Source organism: Seriola lalandi, unplaced genomic scaffold (assembly GCF_002814215.2).
Source record: "Seriola lalandi dorsalis isolate HSWRI2012SDOR001 ecotype SW California unplaced genomic scaffold, Sedor1 jcf7180002053753, whole genome shotgun sequence".
Taxonomy (NCBI): Eukaryota; Metazoa; Chordata; class Actinopteri; order Carangiformes; family Carangidae; genus Seriola; species Seriola lalandi.
The window spans coordinates 153898-173030 of NW_019524306.1; the positions used below are offsets into that span (position 1 = coordinate 153898).

The 19133-nt window shown below is 39.9% G+C and overlaps 3 protein-coding genes and 2 non-coding genes across 7 annotated transcripts; 4 read left to right on the forward strand and 1 right to left on the reverse strand.

The window, feature by feature from the left end:
* The first annotated feature begins 302 nt into the window (after nucleotides 1–302).
* ppt2b (palmitoyl-protein thioesterase 2b) lies at nucleotides 303–8249 on the forward strand. The gene is made up of 8 exons (XM_023401761.1): nucleotides 303–779; nucleotides 2260–2413; nucleotides 3230–3325; nucleotides 3703–3810; nucleotides 3993–4076; nucleotides 4817–4901; nucleotides 5300–5354; nucleotides 5908–8249. Exons 1-8 carry the CDS (start codon nucleotides 597–599, stop codon nucleotides 6049–6051), a joined length of 909 nt encoding a protein of 302 aa, XP_023257529.1. The 5' UTR covers nucleotides 303–596; the 3' UTR covers nucleotides 6052–8249.
* Nucleotides 8250–8487: 238 nt separating this feature from the next.
* Nucleotides 8488–12248, forward strand: rps5 (ribosomal protein S5). Its single transcript, XM_087172776.1, has 7 exons — nucleotides 8488–8615; nucleotides 8709–8770; nucleotides 9540–9643; nucleotides 9933–10142; nucleotides 11164–11292; nucleotides 11889–11987; nucleotides 12136–12248. The coding sequence occupies exons 1-7, from the start codon at nucleotides 8503–8505 to the stop codon at nucleotides 12202–12204; spliced, it is 786 nt and encodes a 261-aa protein (XP_087028902.1). The 5' UTR covers nucleotides 8488–8502; the 3' UTR covers nucleotides 12205–12248.
* Nucleotides 9717–9850, forward strand: LOC111651749 (small nucleolar RNA SNORA3/SNORA45 family). The gene has a single exon (XR_002760532.1). It is a non-coding gene; the product is annotated as a small nucleolar RNA SNORA3/SNORA45 family (small nucleolar RNA).
* LOC111651748 (small nucleolar RNA SNORA3/SNORA45 family) lies at nucleotides 11680–11812 on the forward strand. The gene has a single exon (XR_002760531.1). It is a non-coding gene; the product is annotated as a small nucleolar RNA SNORA3/SNORA45 family (small nucleolar RNA).
* Nucleotides 12245–18776, reverse strand: ddah2 (DDAH family member 2, ADMA-independent). Of its 3 annotated transcripts, none has more exons than XM_023401767.2 (6): nucleotides 18662–18776; nucleotides 17088–17702; nucleotides 16226–16414; nucleotides 15203–15322; nucleotides 14427–14570; nucleotides 12245–13504 (listed from the first exon to the last, which is right to left on the reverse strand). In XM_023401767.2, the coding sequence occupies exons 2-6, from the start codon at nucleotides 17385–17387 to the stop codon at nucleotides 13385–13387; spliced, it is 873 nt and encodes a 290-aa protein (XP_023257535.1). In that variant the 5' UTR covers nucleotides 17388–17702; nucleotides 18662–18776; the 3' UTR covers nucleotides 12245–13384. The 3 variants fall into 3 exon arrangements, with proteins under 3 accessions (XP_023257535.1, XP_023257534.1, XP_087028905.1); XM_023401766.2 differs by having other exon boundaries at nucleotides 17088–17666; nucleotides 18662–18769; XM_087172779.1 differs by having other exon boundaries at nucleotides 17088–17740; nucleotides 18662–18755.
* Nucleotides 18777–19133: the final 357 nt, after the last annotated feature.

Below are 19133 nucleotides of genomic sequence, written 5' to 3' on the forward strand. Positions count from 1 at the left end.
CTAAAACCTTTGCACAGTAGCTGTAGCTGTTACTTTATTAAAGTGGCACACATTGCTAGCAAATTTGCAACGAATCAAATTATGCTAACATAAATGATGCGGAGTAAACCTCAGACTGTAATTCAGCGCAGATTTAAAAGACCACAGCTGTCTGACATTATTTTACAACAACATTTCACACAGATATGACTAAAATTGTCTACTAAATAAAAACACAGTCAGGTAACGGCTTCACGCTGATTGGACGAGCGGGGACAGGAAATGACGTCGCTCACCTTTAGTTTAAAACCGGAACAAACAAAAGCAACATAAGCAGAGCTGAGCAGCTGGTCAGCGGTTTGAGTTCACGTGTTATTAAGTAATAAACACAGAGTACAGAGTGTGTTTGTGTATGAAACAGGACGAGTAGACTCCAGCTCATATGTACCGCCGCTGGGAAAAGAAATGGAGCTGAAGATGATAGCACAGCATTAGCCCAACATCCGGATTTTATATTTTTATTTTATTTTACCTATTGTTTTTTTTTTATGTAGTTCACCTTCACGGTTTTATTTGTGTGTTTTTTTTTTTTTTTATTGTTGTTATTTCGAGTTATAATGAAGGGCTCCCATTCTGCCATATCAAGCCAGAGGAGGAACAGCGGGGCGGCCGGGCTGCTGTTCCCGCTGCTCGGTGCGTGTCTCTGGGCTGCAGTGGTCGGGTACAAGCCGGTGATCATCGTTCACGGTTTGTTCGACAGCTCAGGGGATTTTAAAAATTTACAGCGTTTCATCAACGAGGTGAGTGGACAGAATAAACAGGAAGTTTGTCAGTGTGTGTTTGTGATCCAGGGGTTATTATGGTACACAGAAATGTATACAAACTGCATTTTCTAGGGGGTTGACATTAGAGTACATAAAGCAGGCCTTACCGCTTATATCACCACGTTTTCACAAGGTGCAGTGTGTACTTTTTTACATTAGACAGCCTTTATCATAACGGTAGAGTCAGTAGATTGTCTTGTAATGTCTTCAGATATCTTGTTTAGTCTCTGGGAAACAGTCCAAAATGCAAAGATATTCAGCTTAATATGATATAAAACAGAAAAAGCAGGAAATCTTTATATCTGCGAGACTATATTTACAATTTTTGCATAAAAAATTACTTTGACAATTAATAGATGGTCAAAATATTTCCACATTACTTTTCTATTGATCAAGTAATCAATTAATCGACTAATTGTTGCAACTCCACTTCCCAGCAGTGTACAGAAATTAAATTTAGCTCCACATAAACCAGCTGCAACATTAAAGTGATGTAAACATGAATTATTACCCAATAGTATTACTTACATTATTCTGAAATTGACCATTCTGCATAAGGAGGACTTTAACTTTAGGTATTTTAAGTAAATTTTGATGCTTATACTTTTGTATTTCAGTAAAATTTTGAATGTGGGAGTCAGGACTTTCTGTACTGTATTTCTACAATGAGTTGCCACTTTTACTAGTAAAATATCTGAGTACTTCTCTCACCACTGCATCACAGTGAATGATTAGTACTATAATGTTATTCCATGCACTTAAAGGTGTGATTATAGGGGTTTAAATATATAATTTTTGTTTAATATAACCTGTAGATTGCACTTTAATATTCTGTGTTTATGGAAATGGGCAATTTATCTTGGATCTGTACTCTTCGGTGCAATATAATTGTGAGAATTACGCTGTGTGCAGGAAAGATGTCAGTATTTGCAGTTATAATGAAGAGTTAAAATAGCATGGTGAGAATAGTGCCTTTTCCTGCTTATCCGTTTAAATCCTCCAAATCTCCCAAACATCCTTATCTTGGTGGCTGGTGATGTGGTGATGATTTGAATAGGGAGGTTTTTGTGGGGAGTCTGGCGAGTTTGATAAGGTTAAACCAAGGTTTAGTTCCTCATTTTCACGTCTGCAGTGTTAGAAAGTTCTATCCTGAGACAATTACAACCGGAAATTCGCTCGCTCTCTCTGTTTCAATTAGCTTGCGCCTCTGCCTTCTTACCAAACCGCCTAATGAGTCATCAATATTTAAAGCACATCCTGATCACTTAGAAGCCAAACACCCCCAACGATCTTTGATAAGGCAAGCATTTAGCTATGTGGTCTGCTGTTTTTTTTTTTTTTTTAATGCTGAGGTTAGCGTGTTGATTCTTGTAGCTGTTAAAGACTTTATGAGGAATCACTGGCACACTCCCTACAAGCTCAATGAAATGAAACTATCCCCTGCTCTCTCCTGCAGTCTCATCCTGGAACAAATGTGACGGTCATCGACTTGTTTGACAGGAGTGCCAGCCTGCAGCCCATGTGGAAGCAGGTGGAGGGATTCAAAGCGGCTATTTACCCAATAATGCAAAATGCAGCAGACGGGGTCCACTTTATCTGCTACTCTCAAGGTCTGTGAGTGCATTTTTTTAAAGGCAAAATAGAGGCGTAAATGTGGTATTTGTTTAAGATTATACAACAGTCTTGCTATGTGATGTAGTTACAATGTCCTTCTTGCAAAAACTCATCTCAGAGTGACACTTTTTTTTCTGTAAACTGTAAATGCGCCACTCCTATATTAAAAGAACATTTCTCAATGTTTGTTGTTTTATTTGATGGACAGATTTTTTATTACACCTGGGATTTCTGCTTGAGTCAGGGGTTGGAAATTCCCAGCCAGCAGCTTGTAATTCAAACCGCCAAATGTTTCTAGTTTGTAAAAACCAGGGGAAGAAATATCTGCACTTATACACTGACAGTAAATTTTTCTCATTCTTATAGAGAAATGGTCATGTTACAGTAAAAGTCTAATTAAAGTGTATTTCCAGGAACGTTAATGTTAAAACAATGCGTGCAGTAAATAAAATTAGGGCTGAACCAACTTGTCTTGTCGATTAAACAAAAATCTATTGGCAGCTACTTTTTAAGTCATTTTTTAAGCAAAAATGGCAAAAACATCTTCTAATTTCACCTCCTATATTGTGAGGATTTTGTGTTTTTCTCTGTTTTATGTGATTGTTACGTCAATCTAACAGAAACATACACACGAAGATTCAAAGACTTCACTGTCGTACGCACAGAGCAATAAGTTACAGTTTTACTTTGCAGTGAAACACAGCGATCTATCTATTTGTCTTGGGCCTTTTATTTGAATTATAATACTGTGCGTGTAGAACTCCGAGCCCTGGAAGACTGATGGGAAAAATTCTTTGTGTTTGTTTTTACAGGTGGGCTGGTTTGCAGAGGAATCCTCTCCACGCTGTCTGACCACAACGTGCACTCCTTCATCTCTCTGTCCTCGCCTCAGGCCGGGCAATATGGAGGTGGGTTCAACTTCAAAAGCTGAGCTCATGATCATGTTTGAATTGGCTATTATCTTTTTTTTTTTTCTTTTTTTTTTTTATGATAACAATGTGTCAAGGAGACCACAAACAGAGCTAAAATAGAGTGAATATTGTCCTTAAATTCATCAGACTGGACACAAACACGACTCCAAATGACAAATAATGTTGCTCCATAACTGCTGGATGTGTAAATAATCAACAAGTTTGCCATATCATTGTAAAAGGTGATGATGTGTCAACTTGTCTCTGCTTGTTCCAGGGAGACAAGAAATCAGTTCTCGAAAGGTTTAACATTTTAAGGGCCGGTTTCTTCTCTCCAGCTCTAACTCTGCTGCTCGTCTCTTGTTTCCTCTCAGACACAGACTACTTAAGGTACCTCTTCCCTCAGTTTGTGAAGTCCAACCTCTACCACCTCTGCTACACCTCAATAGGGCAGAGGATATCCATCTGCAACTACTGGAATGGTGAGAATCCACTATAGCTTTCTGAGAATTAGATATTCACTGTGCTGTTTTCTTCAGATTCAAAGACATTAGACCCTAACCCTCAGGTTGCTCAAGTGTTTTGACATACTGGTTGTTTGTCCTCTCTCCTCCTCCTCCTCCTCCTCCTCCTCCTTCTCCTCCTTCTCCTCCTTCTCCTCCAGACCCCCACCACAGAGACCTGTACGTGAACAGCAGTGATTATTTGGCTCTGCTCAACAGTGAGAGACCCAATCCAAATTCAACAGGTCAGCACATTCTTTGTGGTGTGAAGCTCATCCATAAGTTTAACGTATGTAACTGTCAGGCGTGCGTGAAACAATTGTGACCAATTGGGGCCCTAGTGACTCCTGAAAAGAATGATCAACAAGCAGGAGAAGGTTGTTGTTTCAAGCAATAATCCAAATAACAGCACCCCACAGCTTCATGTGCTCCAGTTACAAAAAACTTTTGCGATGAGCAGGTCCTCAGAAAACCAAAGTGCTGAATAATCTTCTAAAATATGCATAATAATATAATAAGGTATATAATGTTATATGCAATATACACACATTAGACAGTAATAATACAGTCCCATGAAGTATATATAATATAAACGGAAGACTATACCATGATATAACATGATAACACCAAAAAAACACTAATAATAATATAGTAGATATAGATAATAAGTCATACACTGTATACTCAATGTAAAATAAAATAGTGTTAGATATGTTAGTACTTCTTATAATGATACACTCATAGTAAAAATAATACTGATAATATATAATCAAGGACATGGTGCAGGTGTATTGTAAAGTGATGTGACAATGTGCGACATAAAGCCAAGTGCTGATTTACAGTTGTCCTCAACCAAAAGTCCAGAGCTCTGAAGGAGAGTGGGGACCATAGAAACTTCATTACTTCATTCAAATGGCGGATATGTAATTATAATGTGTATAATGAGTATATCATTATTCAGTGTGTTTTATTTCTCAATCTCAAGAGTGGAAGAAAAACTTCCTCAAGATCAAAAAGTTGGTGTTGATCGGCGGACCAGACGATGGAGTCATCACTCCCTGGCAGTCGAGGTGAGTTCATCCATGTACAGTTTCTCTAACGTAGACTTGAAGTTGACAGTTGCATTAATCTGATCGTGTTGCTAAAATGCCTCTAAGAAACCAGGGTTAATTAATTTCATTGAATATTACTCAAACACTTCATACTCCTGATGAAATCCAAAAACACTTGTGTTGTTGACATTACAGTCTCGTCTCTGCTGCAGCTGGGGGATTTATTTTTCCAGTCGGCTTTGATTCATGCACACTGATTGAACTGCTGTACTGGCTTCTACAGAGTCTGTTTTTTTCCCAAGAACACTTTCTGTTTTCATTTCACACATTCGCAGGGTTTGCTTTTACTGACCGTGGACGATCTGATGACTCTCATGTGATGCTCACACATTATATCCCTCTGTTATGTTTTACAGTCAGTTCGGATTTTATGACGACAACGAGACTGTTGTTGAGATGCAGCAGCAAGATGTGAGTGCAAATCATGCAACCGACGCACATATAGGCCACAACACTTCTTTTAGTCTGTCTCAGCGCCCTCAGTAATTCTTACTAATAGTGGTATTATTTGGGGTTATTTTTCACCTGAGGTTGGTTATTTGTTGTGTCATCCACAAGCACACATTCAGTCCAGTGATACTAGTCTGTACACCCATGGGTGCACTGCCATCAGGACCTGCTATAAGGAACTGCTAAATCTAATTCGGCATACTTTCAAAGGTGCTAATTAGCCAAAATGTAAACATATATAGGCTAAAAATATTATAATATATATATTATATTATATATAATATTATAAGTTGTAGCTATAATTAGTTACAGCACTACATTGTACTTCCTCCTCAAAAACTGTAGGAAACAAACAGCATGATTGTAGAGAAGGAAGATAAAGAATAACAACAGGAGCGATTACATGTTGCACTGTTAATATTTACTTGATATTATTATGGCATTATTATTATTATGTGTTACCCCTGCAGTAGCTAAACTGAGCACAAACTCATGCTGCTTTCTCTCGCTGCAGTTGTACTTGAGAGATGTTTTCGGTTTGAAGACGCTGGCGGCTCGCGGGGATCTGATCGTCTGCTCTGTTCCCGGCGTCGAACATGTCATGTGGCACTCGAATGAGACCGTGTTCCACATGTGTATGGAGAAGTGGCTGGTGTAGAACAACACCCCACACAACACACAGACACAAACACACACACACAGATACACACACACACACACACACACACACACACACACAGATACACACACAAAGATGCACACTTTGCAGTTTTATAAGCTTTTAACTTCCACCGTGTGTGAAACTCTGCCTCTACAACCACTGTGTATTATCCTCAGACATAGAGAGTCTTCTCTTAAGGACATGAACTCATTTATATTCACAGAGATCACTTGAAAATCAAACAGTGTTGTCAAGATGTGTTTTCCTTGTACTCTCTGTTGATTAAGTGTTTTCAGAAATGTTCTTATTTGGTTTCATGTAGAGAGTTTGATGAGACGATTGACTGACACCTCGCACCCGTACGGTAGATACGATGCTACAGCCAAACACTTGACTTTTTGTATCGATTAAACAAATTACATACAACACGTAAGCTTTACAGGTGTTGATAGACTGATTTTTCTACCTTTGGACAGAGCCAGACTAGCTGTTTTTCTCCTGTTTCCTGTCTTTATGCTGAGCTAAGATAACTGACTGTTGACTGTAGGTTCAAATTTACCATCCCGACATGAGAGAGTCATTGACCTTCTCATCAAACTCGCATTTCCCAAAATGTCCCAAAAACGGTTCCTTTTACTTTTTTTCTCTTGAACCGTGTTGCTGCTGTCTGATAAACCCAACACATCGCTGTGTGTGTGCTGAAAGCACATATTGTCAGAATGAACAAATATACAGGTTTCCATAAACCTGGTAACGTTAACTGCTATTATGTTATTACAGTCTGCAAGGGAATCAGACATTAAAGGAGCACTCCGGCAATTTGGTCTCGCAGATTCATGAAGTTTGCAAGAGACGTATAAAAGAGAAAGGAAATCAATATAGCAGAGGCTGAGAGATCCTATTTTATTACTCACACTCAAGCTGTGGTAAACCCGATGAGATCTAGGTCTATTTTTTTTTAAATTCTTTACACAACTATTTCTGTCAGCGTTCATGTGAACACCGTGAATGTCTTCCAGGAGAGAGTCTGAAAATGTGTGCTGTTATCCCCGTTTTCAAACAATATGGTGTCTCTGTCTATCAGAAAAATTTGTGGAGTGCCCCTTTTATTTGTCAAGAAATGTTAGTTTATTGCTTTATAAAATACCAAGTCCACATACATACAGTATACCCATGTGTGTGTCTGTGTGTGTTTGCTCACACATACCTCAGAAACACCACACAACACAACAGTGCCTGAGCGACGTTCTGTCCTCTAAATGTACAGACTCACTGCCCTGCTCATCTTATGATGCAGTAATTTATATCTTTTTATCCTTCCATTTTTAATCCTGGGGGGGTTATATTTTCCTGTTTTTGTTTTTGTTTTTGTTTTAATTAGTGGCCACATCTGACCATGAATATCATGTTTGTTATCATTATCATGCAGTGCTTTGGAGCTGTACTCTATCGCTTTAGTAGATCAAGCCTTAAAATTTCCCCTCATGCCTCAGTGTCACATGTCCATTACCGAAGTGCTATGAAACACTGCCTTTCGTGACGGTGCTAAAAATAATGATGGAGATATAGAGTGGCTGTAGAGTGGCAGTGATGTATTAGTGTTTACTTGTCCGCCAAACTATTGTACATGGCACTCTTTACCTCCCATCGCATTTAGATATCTCAGGCGTTTGAGCAACCCTCGTGTTTGTTTATCTCTGTCGGAAAAAGGGATTTGTTTCTCTTAACTGTCTTGCATTTTGTGGGATGTTTATTGTTGCTTGTTGTACTTACAGATGTTTCACAAAGAATTTGACAAATGGAAATATCTGTGATTTAAAAATAAGAGAACTACTATTTGAGTAAAATTTGCATTGCACAATGTTTAACCAGATAAAGAGAAGGGAAACGATGAAGAGGGGATGATTTTAACTGTTCAAAGTTGTTCAATTTGAAAGTATTATTTTAATATTATTGCTTTTACTTGTTTAATGTTTGTACAGATGAATTGACCTACAGTAACTGCATAAATTATGGATTTAAGGGATGTCCTCTCAGTTCAGTCTTCTTGGAGATATGTTAAATGTGGGTATGAACACTTTTTTCAACAGAAATGACTATTTTGACATTGTCCCACAGTTTCTACAGTATTTGGTCTGCAAATGAAAAGGTTTCAAATGTTGTCAATTCCTCAATAAAAGACAGTTTTGAACATCTGTTTTTGGTATATCAAATTCCTTGTACGCACAAACATACTTGTCCAGTAAAGCTGATACAGATTCTAGAGTTGAAGTATCTCAAAACTTCACTTAATACCGTACTTGTTCTTATGTTCTGATTCTTCCACTGCAAATAGACAAAACGACAAAAATAGGAACAAACAAATCATAAAACCACTAAAAAGTATAAAACAGCGGAATAAAACTAAACCAAAAAAAATCTGTCTCAAAGCGGTCTGACTACATTTCCATGCATGCCTTGCGCACCGGAAGTAACCCACCAGTCCACCGGATATCTGGACGCGGCGCCGTGAGAGGCCCTTTCCCGTCTGTGAGGAGTGTAGTACAGAGCGGCAGACACAAGTGAGTCGAAAATTCACTATTTACTCGCTTTATATCTCACCAAAAAGAATATTGATGGCTAATAAGAGACGCTACGGACTCTTGGTGTCCCAGAAATACAAGTGAAGCACCTCCGTTTTTCCGGAATGTGCGTTTTATTCCCTTTAAGTTTTACCGTACGAGTGCAAGAACGCTGGGCGTTAGCATGTGGCTAACTTGCTAGCACATGTGGATGCGGCATGTCGAGTAGCCACCGCGTTAGATATCACATCCAGCGTCTTCTTACTCCACACGTGGCGGTGGTATTATTTTAAATCCTGCATTTTCACCGTAGTAAACACCACCGCTGATTTGTAACGCATAATATAGTCAGTTTTTAGTCGTTTGTCAGCTTGTCAGCTGCCGTGGCTCAGGTTAGCTTCCCTTTAGGTGAAACAGGCTTCAACCCCGGCCCTGCTGAGAAACTGTGGATGTCTTTATTTCTACCAGTTCTGACCTGACATTCACTCTCACCGGCTGTTTTCAAAGTTGTAGGGAATTATTCTGCTGCATAACGGAGATATAAAACTCAAGATGTCTATATCTCAACATCGACATGATTTAAGTGGAAGTTGTAAAGCTGCAGTACCTGTGTTTATCAATGTAACAATGTGGTGGGTTTTATGTGACTGAATAATTTCGCACAGATTTATTATAATGTCCATGCTACATATACGTTTCTTTTAGTTCTTTTACAATATGAGACTAGTATTCATTAGATGACGGATCCAGGCATACCAACCATCATTAACTTTGTAGTCAATTTGTTATATTGTTGGGAATTAAGAAATGTAATCAATTTTATATAATCTCATAAATTTGCTATATACTTGAAAATAAACATGCGTGAATGCTGTGTATTTAAAAAAATTAATAATAATAAAAATCTCATCTATTTATCTCCAGTGACTGAGTGGGAGACTGCCCCAGCCGTGGCTGAGACCCCAGAGATCAAGCTCTTTGGCAAGTGGAGCACTGACGATGTCCAGATCAATGACATCTCCCTGCAGGTAAGCTGCATCAAAGAGTTGCTACTTGTGTCAGCTGATTGCTGTGTTATTTTAAATGTTTTTACTAATTCAAAGCGAGGCTAGAGTCACGCCTGAACACTGACCTGTTGTCCTGGTGTGCTAGAGTGCTCGCAGAGGAAACTGTCTTTGCTTATTCATTGGCTGTAGTCTGAAGTGGCCCAGTCAATCACCAACTCAGACACATGATCTCTTCCTACATGCTGTATCTGTGCTCAGTCCAAGTCTGTATAAACCACAACACTTTAACCACTTTAACTTGTCAATACAGGATTACATTGCCGTGAAGGAGAAGTACGCAAAGTACCTGCCGCACTCTGGTGGACGTTATGCCGCCAAGCGTTTCCGCAAGGCCCAGTGCCCCATCGTGGAGCGTCTGACCAACTCCATGATGATGCACGGCCGCAACAACGGCAAGAAGCTGATGACCGTGCGCATCGTCAAGCATGCCTTCGAGATCATCCATCTGCTGACAGGAGAGGTACGTACCACTAACTTTCACAACACTTCATCCATGTTTGGTGAGAGTATTCGGCTCGGTGTGTCTGGTATGACTAAAAACACCATCAGATCAAGATGCTAGAAAGTCAACAAACTATAAAATACAGGGAAGGGTAAACTGACACTGGATAAATAGTGTTCACCTGATGCTATGGGACAAGCTTTCATAGTTTGGGTTTTTACCCATTTACACAGGGGAAAATAATTTTTAAAAAGAGCAGATCAGTATTTAGTCCCCACAGATCCAAAAGTTGATCTTGTTTGTCCTGCTGTAAAGACACTTAACAAATCCTTGTGTAGATGACCCAGACCATACTTCTGCTAAAAGAACTTATGGAGAAAAATCTAAATAAACTGCTTCATTATGCCCAAGAGACCCAAAACTCCCATGTCAAAAACATCCCTGTGTAATTATCAAACATGGTTGAATTCATTTTTTTTTTTTTTTTTTTTTTTAAATCAGTGGTGAAACAGTTTGGAAAATTATTTGTATTGTCAAGCATAAGACGAGTTGCCTTTGGACAGAGCCTGGCTTGTTTCCAAAAATTGTTTGTATCTGCAGGTTTTAAAGTCTTAACATGCACTGAATTCAGTCCTTTTTAAAATCTTGAATTTTTTTTTGTCTGTTGTTGATGGTAACATTAGTTTAAATTTTTCCCTAGCTAATAGTTTTTTAGAAAAAGGGAAAAAACTTGGATCACTTTTATTGGTTAATCCATCCATAAAATGCATGTATCTGGGTCCGGGTGATGTTAATTTATATTACAAGGAATTATTATATACAGTTTCTTACAAAGATGACTGAATTTCGTTCATACTTTAATCAGTATGACCCTGAAAACAGTATTAAAAGGTCTTGAAATGTCATTTAATTTGAATAATGCAGCAACACAGGAAAATCTGCTGTAGTCATAGTGCTTTTTACAGAAGTGACTGGTAGTCATGTGGGACCACAACATTTAACAATCTGTTAAAATACCATTTTTAAATTTTCTTCCCAGAATCCCCTTCAGGTCTTGGTGAACGCCATCATCAACAGTGGACCCCGTGAGGACTCCACCCGTATCGGCCGTGCCGGTACCGTCAGGAGGCAGGCTGTGGACGTGTCACCCCTCCGCAGAGTCAACCAGGTAACGTGTCCGCATCCGTTTACATTAAAAACTGTTTATTTTTCATGTTACATTGCAACAGTCCTTTTATACCCCAGACATAAAGATAGTGTTGTGTTTTCACATATCTGACAAAGATGTGAAGCATGTCTGGTAGAATCAGGAGGAAGAACTCAGTTCACTTTTTAATTACATTAAGATTTGACAGTGTGTATACGAATTAACAGTATACAGATTACATAATGCATGTAAGGTTTCAGTTGTAACAGTTAACACTAACAGCAGGGCGTACACTTCATGTCTGGAAGTAGTTTTCAGCTTATCACCATTAAATGTTCCTTCAGTCGTTTACTGAACACTGCTTTATTTTCATGAGGTGATTTAATACGTTGTGTATTTCATGCACTAAGCGAGGCTAGAGTCACGCCTTGATACTACTCATTGTCCTGGTGTGCTAGAGTGCTCGCAGAGGAAATTATCTTTGCTTATTCATTGGCTGTAGTCTGATGTGGCCCAGTCAATCACCAACTCAGATACATTACTCTACCAGCCAGTGTTTATTCCACTGAAATTAATTTGTCAGCCTGCCTCAGCCTCTCGCTCATCTTGTCTTGTAGGCCATCTGGCTGCTGTGCACAGGAGCAAGAGAAGCTGCTTTCAGGAACATCAAGACCATTGCCGAGTGCCTGGCTGATGAGCTGATCAATGCAGCTAAGGTAAATTTTCTTCAAACATTTCATAAAATACCATAGTGAGCTTGTTATTGATCGAAGTTTAAACAAAACCTGTAATTAGATTGCTGAGAAATTGCCTTGAGTTACACGAGTTGTGATATTTACCGTGATGTTTGAATTTCTGTTTCAGGGTTCATCTAACTCCTACGCCATCAAGAAGAAGGACGAGTTGGAGAGAGTTGCCAAGTCCAACCGTTAAACATGTTTGCTTTCTAACAAAACAAATAAATCTCAAGAAATTTTTGTGGATTCCATGAGTGTTTAATGACCCTCTTCACACGACTGTTTCGAGATGTTCACCCAGGTGCCAGTTTATTAGGTTCACCTGGCTAAAACTAATGCAGTCTAATGCAACAGTCCTGCAATAAGTCCACCTTCATAAAGGTTATAATGTTCAGTCTCTTGAAATTGTTTGTGTTGATTCAAACTGATAATTTGAGGAAGAAGTTTGTGGTGCTGTTGAATCTGCATTATATGGAAGTGTTTATTTTGCCAATCCTCATTAATATAAATGGAAGGACAAAATAGGCCTGCTAATATAATGCAACTCAATTTTCAGCAGTGTCACAAAACTGCAGCCTCAGATGACCTTCATGTTGAATCCAAACCTTTATGAATGTATGAGTTATTGCAGGACCTGTATTAGACTGCATTAGTTTTAGTTGGATGTACCAAACAAACTGCCAACTGAGTGTAAATTACACAAAAGCAAAATGACATGTCTCTACAAGTTGGCAGATACATTTTATTGGCATCTCTACACTTGCTACAAATTCATACATAGGAAAAGCTAAAACTATTTAATAAAAAAATCTGCATTTTTATACTTAGCAGCTACACATCCTGCAATTTAAACTGTCAGTAAAACAACTAATACTTGAATAGTAATGAAATGGATACCAACCTGTTGTAATATGGATATAAGAGCTACACATGATCATGAATTTGAGCACCACAGGGTTTTCTACAGCGCTGAATTCAGTTTCCTCAAAATAAAAAGGCCTTAGAAGATATTAAAAAGTCTCCAATTTCAATTGTTTTAATGTTAGCTCAGTGGTGCCTACAAATTACCAAGTTAAACAAAAACTACAGTTGAATTTAGTGGTTTCATGAGTGGTGTTGTAAGACCTCTGTGTGCTGCACTGTTGGTTCAGCAGGGGGGGCAGCTGTGCCAACAATCTGCGTGTTTGGTACAGTTAGTCTGTTAACAGATGGATCGTATTCTCTCTCATACAAACGCTGTGTGTCAGTGTTTCCTTTAACAATAAATAGACAAGAATTTTAAATCCGTGGGAAGTGTTTCGGAGGCCCCCCTCCACCACACCACGGACATGTGCAGGTAAATACTGTGTAACATACTGAGTGTTGGGAGTGTGTCTTCAGAAATACGTGTGCTTTCTGTTGATGAGGAGGCAGAGTGAGGACAGGGACGCTCCCAGTTTGGAGGCCTCGCTGCAGGCTGTAGGCAGGAGGGTGTAGTCCTGCAGCTTCTGGAAGGCCTGCAGAGAGGAAACGATTTACTCATCCAGACACATACTCATCAGCACTGGCACAGACTGCACTCACTTGAGGGAAGAAGTTAAGACGCTAATAAAAGAAGGAAAAACTGCCTCACTGGCTGCAATGACAGCTCCTTAAATTACTTTCAAGTGTCAGTGGCTTTCATAAAAAATTGTTTTGTATACTAACTGCTAAAGTAGCTTACTATGACGATTAGTATTAGATCGTACATTCTGTATACAATTATGTTTGAAGTATGGATTTGGGACACAGGATAAATGATCAGAGATTTATGTTGTTAACACTGCAGGGTTATTCAACATTATCGTTTACCAACCTTTTGTTTTCGTTTCAGGATGAGCTCATCCTGTTTTGTTATAGCTAAACTATATTCTGTTATCCAAAGTGCATAAAATTTCCAAGATAGCTCAACTTTTGTCCTCCCACCCACTCACATTTTTAACAGGTCAGCGATGAGAGATGGCGCTGTGAACGAAAGAATGGCTTCAAAGAACATTTCATCTTTTGGAGCCAGAGAAAGCGACTGTCACAGCAGGACAAATATATTGTTTTGTATTGATGTAAGCTCTTAATAAGATATTTCTGTTAAGATCTCTGCTCTGCTTCGCATCAATTACAGACAATTATGGCAGAGATCAGTATCATAGGAAACAAGTTCTGTCTGAGATCTGTTAATCTTATTACATGCAGTCTGTGGGACTCTTGGAGTTGTTACATTTTCTGCTAAATAATGATAAAGTCAGTAAAGGTTATATTTCACTTTAACTGAGAAGGCCTGCCGTATTTTTTTTAATGCAGTTTTATAAAAAAAGAACTACATGAAATAAATAAAAATAAATGAAATGAAGTCCTAACAAAGATGAGGCTCTTTCTGGATCTCAGGACTTTGGCTGTACTCACAGAGACACTGTCAGGACACTCGTCTGCAGGCCGGTGCAGCAGGAAGTCCCGTTTAGACGGACCTTTGATGTAGATGCAGTTTGCGGCCGATTCCTCAGGGACAGTGAGGACTTCATAGTGGTGATCAGTCAGCTGTTCCATCATCTGGATACAAACACACTTATGTTACTGTGCACCACCCTGACAGCTCCATACATACATACACACACACACACACACACACACACACACACACACACACACACACACACACACACACACACTTCAGCCGACCACTCCCAGCATTACACACAGACTCAAAGAGCATTAATAATATGACATCAGCAGTCAGGAGATATATGATGTGTGCAGGTCACATGAGGACAGAGAGAAGAGAAACACATGCAGCGAGGGAGAGATTATACGTGTGATAGATAACAAGGCCAGTGTTGACTGGTGGGAGATGTTAGGGCCTGGCTAATACATGATTTTAGCCAGACAAAGAAATTGTCACTATGTTATTTAGCTGGTTATGGTTTTGTTTCGCCAGTAAACATAAAAATGAATCTTCAAACCAAAGTCAAAGGATTTTTCTTGAAATTTACCATATTCTCAATCACTATATACAAAATTAAATTAACAAAAAAAAAAAAAAGTCATGTAAAATAAAAGTGACTAACACATTTTAAAAGGTGATTAGCTGAGACATGGTGAAAGAAGAAAAACGAAAGTGAGACAAACAAATTTGCCACATGGATACACACACACACACACCTACTGCATCTACACACACTTACCCGGAGTGTCTTCTTGGCCCCATCACTGTTGCTTATGATGATTGTGTCTGGACCTCCCATGGAGCAGATGTTTTTCAGTCGGGCTCCACCGCAGACGGGGACAGTGGACACAGCAAAGTCCTGAGCAGATGGAGGTTGAAAGCTTTAATTCACACACTGTCCGTTCAAGTTTCTTTGAGAGTAAACATTCCCTTATCTACCTTAGCAGTCGTCACCTGATGGGCCCTTTTCACAGCAGACACTTCCCAGTTCAAATGCAAGGATTTTTAAAGTTACGTTGCAGCACAGTGGCTCATCACAGGCTGCAAATTTATACGTGGAATTTTTTCTACTCAGTGTTCCTGTTAGAATGATAAATACTGGAGCTACAAATACATATAAAGCACTTGCAACATCTGGTACACTGGAATTTTATGAATGAAAATGAAGCCTGTGAAAATCTAAAGTACCAACTCTGAAACATGATACATACTGAGCATGTCTGAGCCAACGCTCTGCTGGTCTTCCTCTTTCCCCCCCGACCACATGATACCTCCCACCCACACTGATTCATACCAGACTGTCACAGCACACAGCACACACACAGTACAAGTGGATGCAAAGTGTGTGTGTGTGTGTGTGTGTGTGTGTGTGTGTGTGTGTTAAAATGTGAAATGCACTTAAGAGAAGTGGGGGAATCAATACTAATGGGTGGGTCGTGTGGAGCCTGAGGGGTCCCTCTGTGTGGTCTCCATTATTTTGCCGATGGAACGACCTCATTCATCACTGTTTACAGACTGTAATTCCCCAAATGCAATGATGCAAATGGCCACCTGCTCACTTTGGCAGCATGGTTCATATTCTGACAAGACTTTTGGCACTGCGACAATCTTTGTTGCACTGGCTTGAAACTGAAAATCTATTGATTATTTTATGGTTTATTGGGGAGTTTGTCTGTCTCTCTTTTACAGACTGATTCACACAGAGACTGAGTCACCGGTACATTGGATCTAACAACCATTTTCCCTCCATGTCCGTCTTTACCCTGAAAGTGTCTGCCAGCACCTCCGCCCCTCTGCGGTTGGTGTGGGAGGAGATGCCGACAAAGAACTCCCTCCCCGTGAAAAGGATGTCGCTACCCTCCAGGGTGGCTCCTGCAGAGTCCCCCTCCTCAGTCCCCATCTCCACCACCGTCAGATTCAGCTCCGACATCACCCTCCTCACTGCCTCCACCTGGAGAGATGGAGAGAAGTTCTACTTAAGCCACTGTGAGAAAAAGGGGCAGGAAACAACCAAACAAGTGGTTACTGCCCATCTGGGAGTTTGCATGTTTTTCTGTATCACAATTTACAGACTGTAAAATAAAGTATTATCATATTTTTCACTATAGTTAGTTCTGAATAACTTTTTTTTTTTAATTACAGGCCTCTAAAATCAAGTGTTAACAAAACCTTTGGCGGCCAGAATTTCAGTCAGCTCAACAGCCAGAAAACACTGTACTGCCTCACTAAAATCAAACCCACAGAACAAAAACTGGAAAAAAAACATGGACGTCATGGAAAGGGTGATTTGAGTTTGGTCATTCTATTGTGTGAAACAGGTTGTTTTCCACAGTCTATTCTCAAGTCTCAGATGTTGGCGTTCCCAAAAGGAAACTGAATGTACCGACCAGGGAAAACAAGGATCTGTGTGACCCTGTAACAATAATGTAACTTTGACAAAACTTCATTGCTAGTTTAAACAAGTATCTACCGCAAGTTCATCTTCATACCACACTGATATGAACTGAAACAAAAGGCTTCTACTTACTGCCCCTTTGTCTCACAAAGCAAGATTAAGTGCATTAGCAGAAGATTAGAGGTGCAGAAATGGGTCGCTAAAGCCATTGTCTTCTCCCTTGCGTTACCTCACTGCGCCTCTGCTGTTTGAAGGGCCTGGTGATGAGCGCCGTGTCTCCCTGGATGACTGCCACATCCTCTATCCTCCAGCTCTCCGGCAGCTCAGGGTCAGGGGGGATCTCAATCAACTGCAGGCCAACCTTCTGCCTCAGGGCTCCTGTCAGGCAACCGAACTGACGCTGAGCTTTGGCCAGATCCACTGATGTCTCCCCGTTCTCACGACTGTCTCCCGCAGCCTTCCCAAAGGTCTCTGGGATTCCCCGCACCACGGCGTGAGTGAAGCGACCATACGGGCACATGTTCGCCATGTTTTCATTAAAAACTGTTTATAAAAAGTGGTAGTGAGTATTACTGTTCTGCAAAAAATGCCAATAAGCTTGCTCTGCCAAGCAAGAGGAGATAAAAACGATCTGTGTATGTAGGCGTTTGCAACTTTTTCACAGTCTGGCTTTCATCAAACACCAGGTGAACTCTAAATGAAGCTGATGGGATGGATCAGGAGGTCCAGAGGTAGAGTGGAGAGCATCTTCATCCCCGTCGCGGTGCTGCGTCTTTCAATTCAGCACTCCATCGGCTACTCCCCCCACCTGCAGATGCCGAGAGGTGGAAGCAGGTGATCTCAGCTTTAGACAGAGAGAGATGCACACATCAAGGCCAAAGCCTGACACAGTGGAACAAACACAACAAGGATCACTTTTGAGCTCTGGTGCCAACAGCTTTTGTGGGACACAAACATTTCAGGTCCACGTGCCTTTCTACTTTGAGGTATAAATATCTACACCAGTGTCTTGGAGATTTTGGATTATACAACATCAGGATGAATATTTCATGAAAGGTGTGTTCTTATGTGACTTGGTTATTTTTATTGTGTAAAAAGAGACAATTATACAAATGTATCAATCATACAACATCCACAAGCTGCTAAAATAACACAAAGAAATAGCACAGCTGAAAGTAGACAAAAGGATGATTGTCCAAGGTTAAATTGTGAGGAAACATTATTCAGTGGCCCTGAAATATGCTGCAAAGCCTTTCCATATTTGGACAGTGGGTCAGATTTGGGACAATTGCCCTTTTATCATCTTCCCTGTGCCTCACAGCAGTCGCCCACTGTGAAGCTGCAGAGAGGGAATTCCACACAGGATGTTGCCTAAATCTGCTTCTGAACTTATGCGGCAACTGCTGGGCTTTCATGTTCATTTGGTGTTGTCATAAGGCAGCACACAAAGCGTATCAGGAGGACTTCACTGCAAGTTTAGGCAGTTCACAGTGTTGACAATTCAGTATTTCTTCACCCCGCACAAGCAGCAGTATTGTTTCCTAGATATATTCGTCGGTATTTCGACTAGTTATATAGTTTGGTTGTTTTGTGCAGCAGCAAAAAAAACCAAAACAATGTGAACATCATCCAGAACAAAACCATCTTGAGTGTTTGGCTGCAGGAGTGCACCGCCCAGCAGTTCAACACTCCTTTTCCAACACTTCTCATGATGATGTTCGTGTCTTAATAACCGGGGAAACTATCACGAACACTCCCAGAAGTTACACAAATAACAAATATAAATGTAAATTTGGGACTTACCTGTTTTCAATGTCGTATCTCCACGCTTGGCCGCGTTTCCCTCCGTCCGATTTAATTTCCAAACCAACCCAGGTCCCGTTACTCCCTCTGTCTTTCTCTGACTCTCGACTACGTGTCAAGATGGCGAATGTGAATTTGACTAGTTCCGGTTACTCGCTTCAAAATAAAACGAGTGCTGCGTCCAGTTGTGTGTAGTGATGGAAAATTACAGAGCACATTTACTCAAGGGGAAATATTGTACTTTTTACTCCAATATATCTATGTTGCAGATAAAGATGAACTATATAACCATAGAGATTAAATGATCAGACCATTGATCAAATCAAATAAAATAAATTAAAACAGTTTGAATAAATGATTAATCGATTTAAGAAAAAAAACACCATTATGCTTCCAGCTTCTGTAAAATGAGGATTTACTAGTTTTCTGTCTGAAATTGCAATAAACAGTTGCAGTGAGATGCATCTCAACG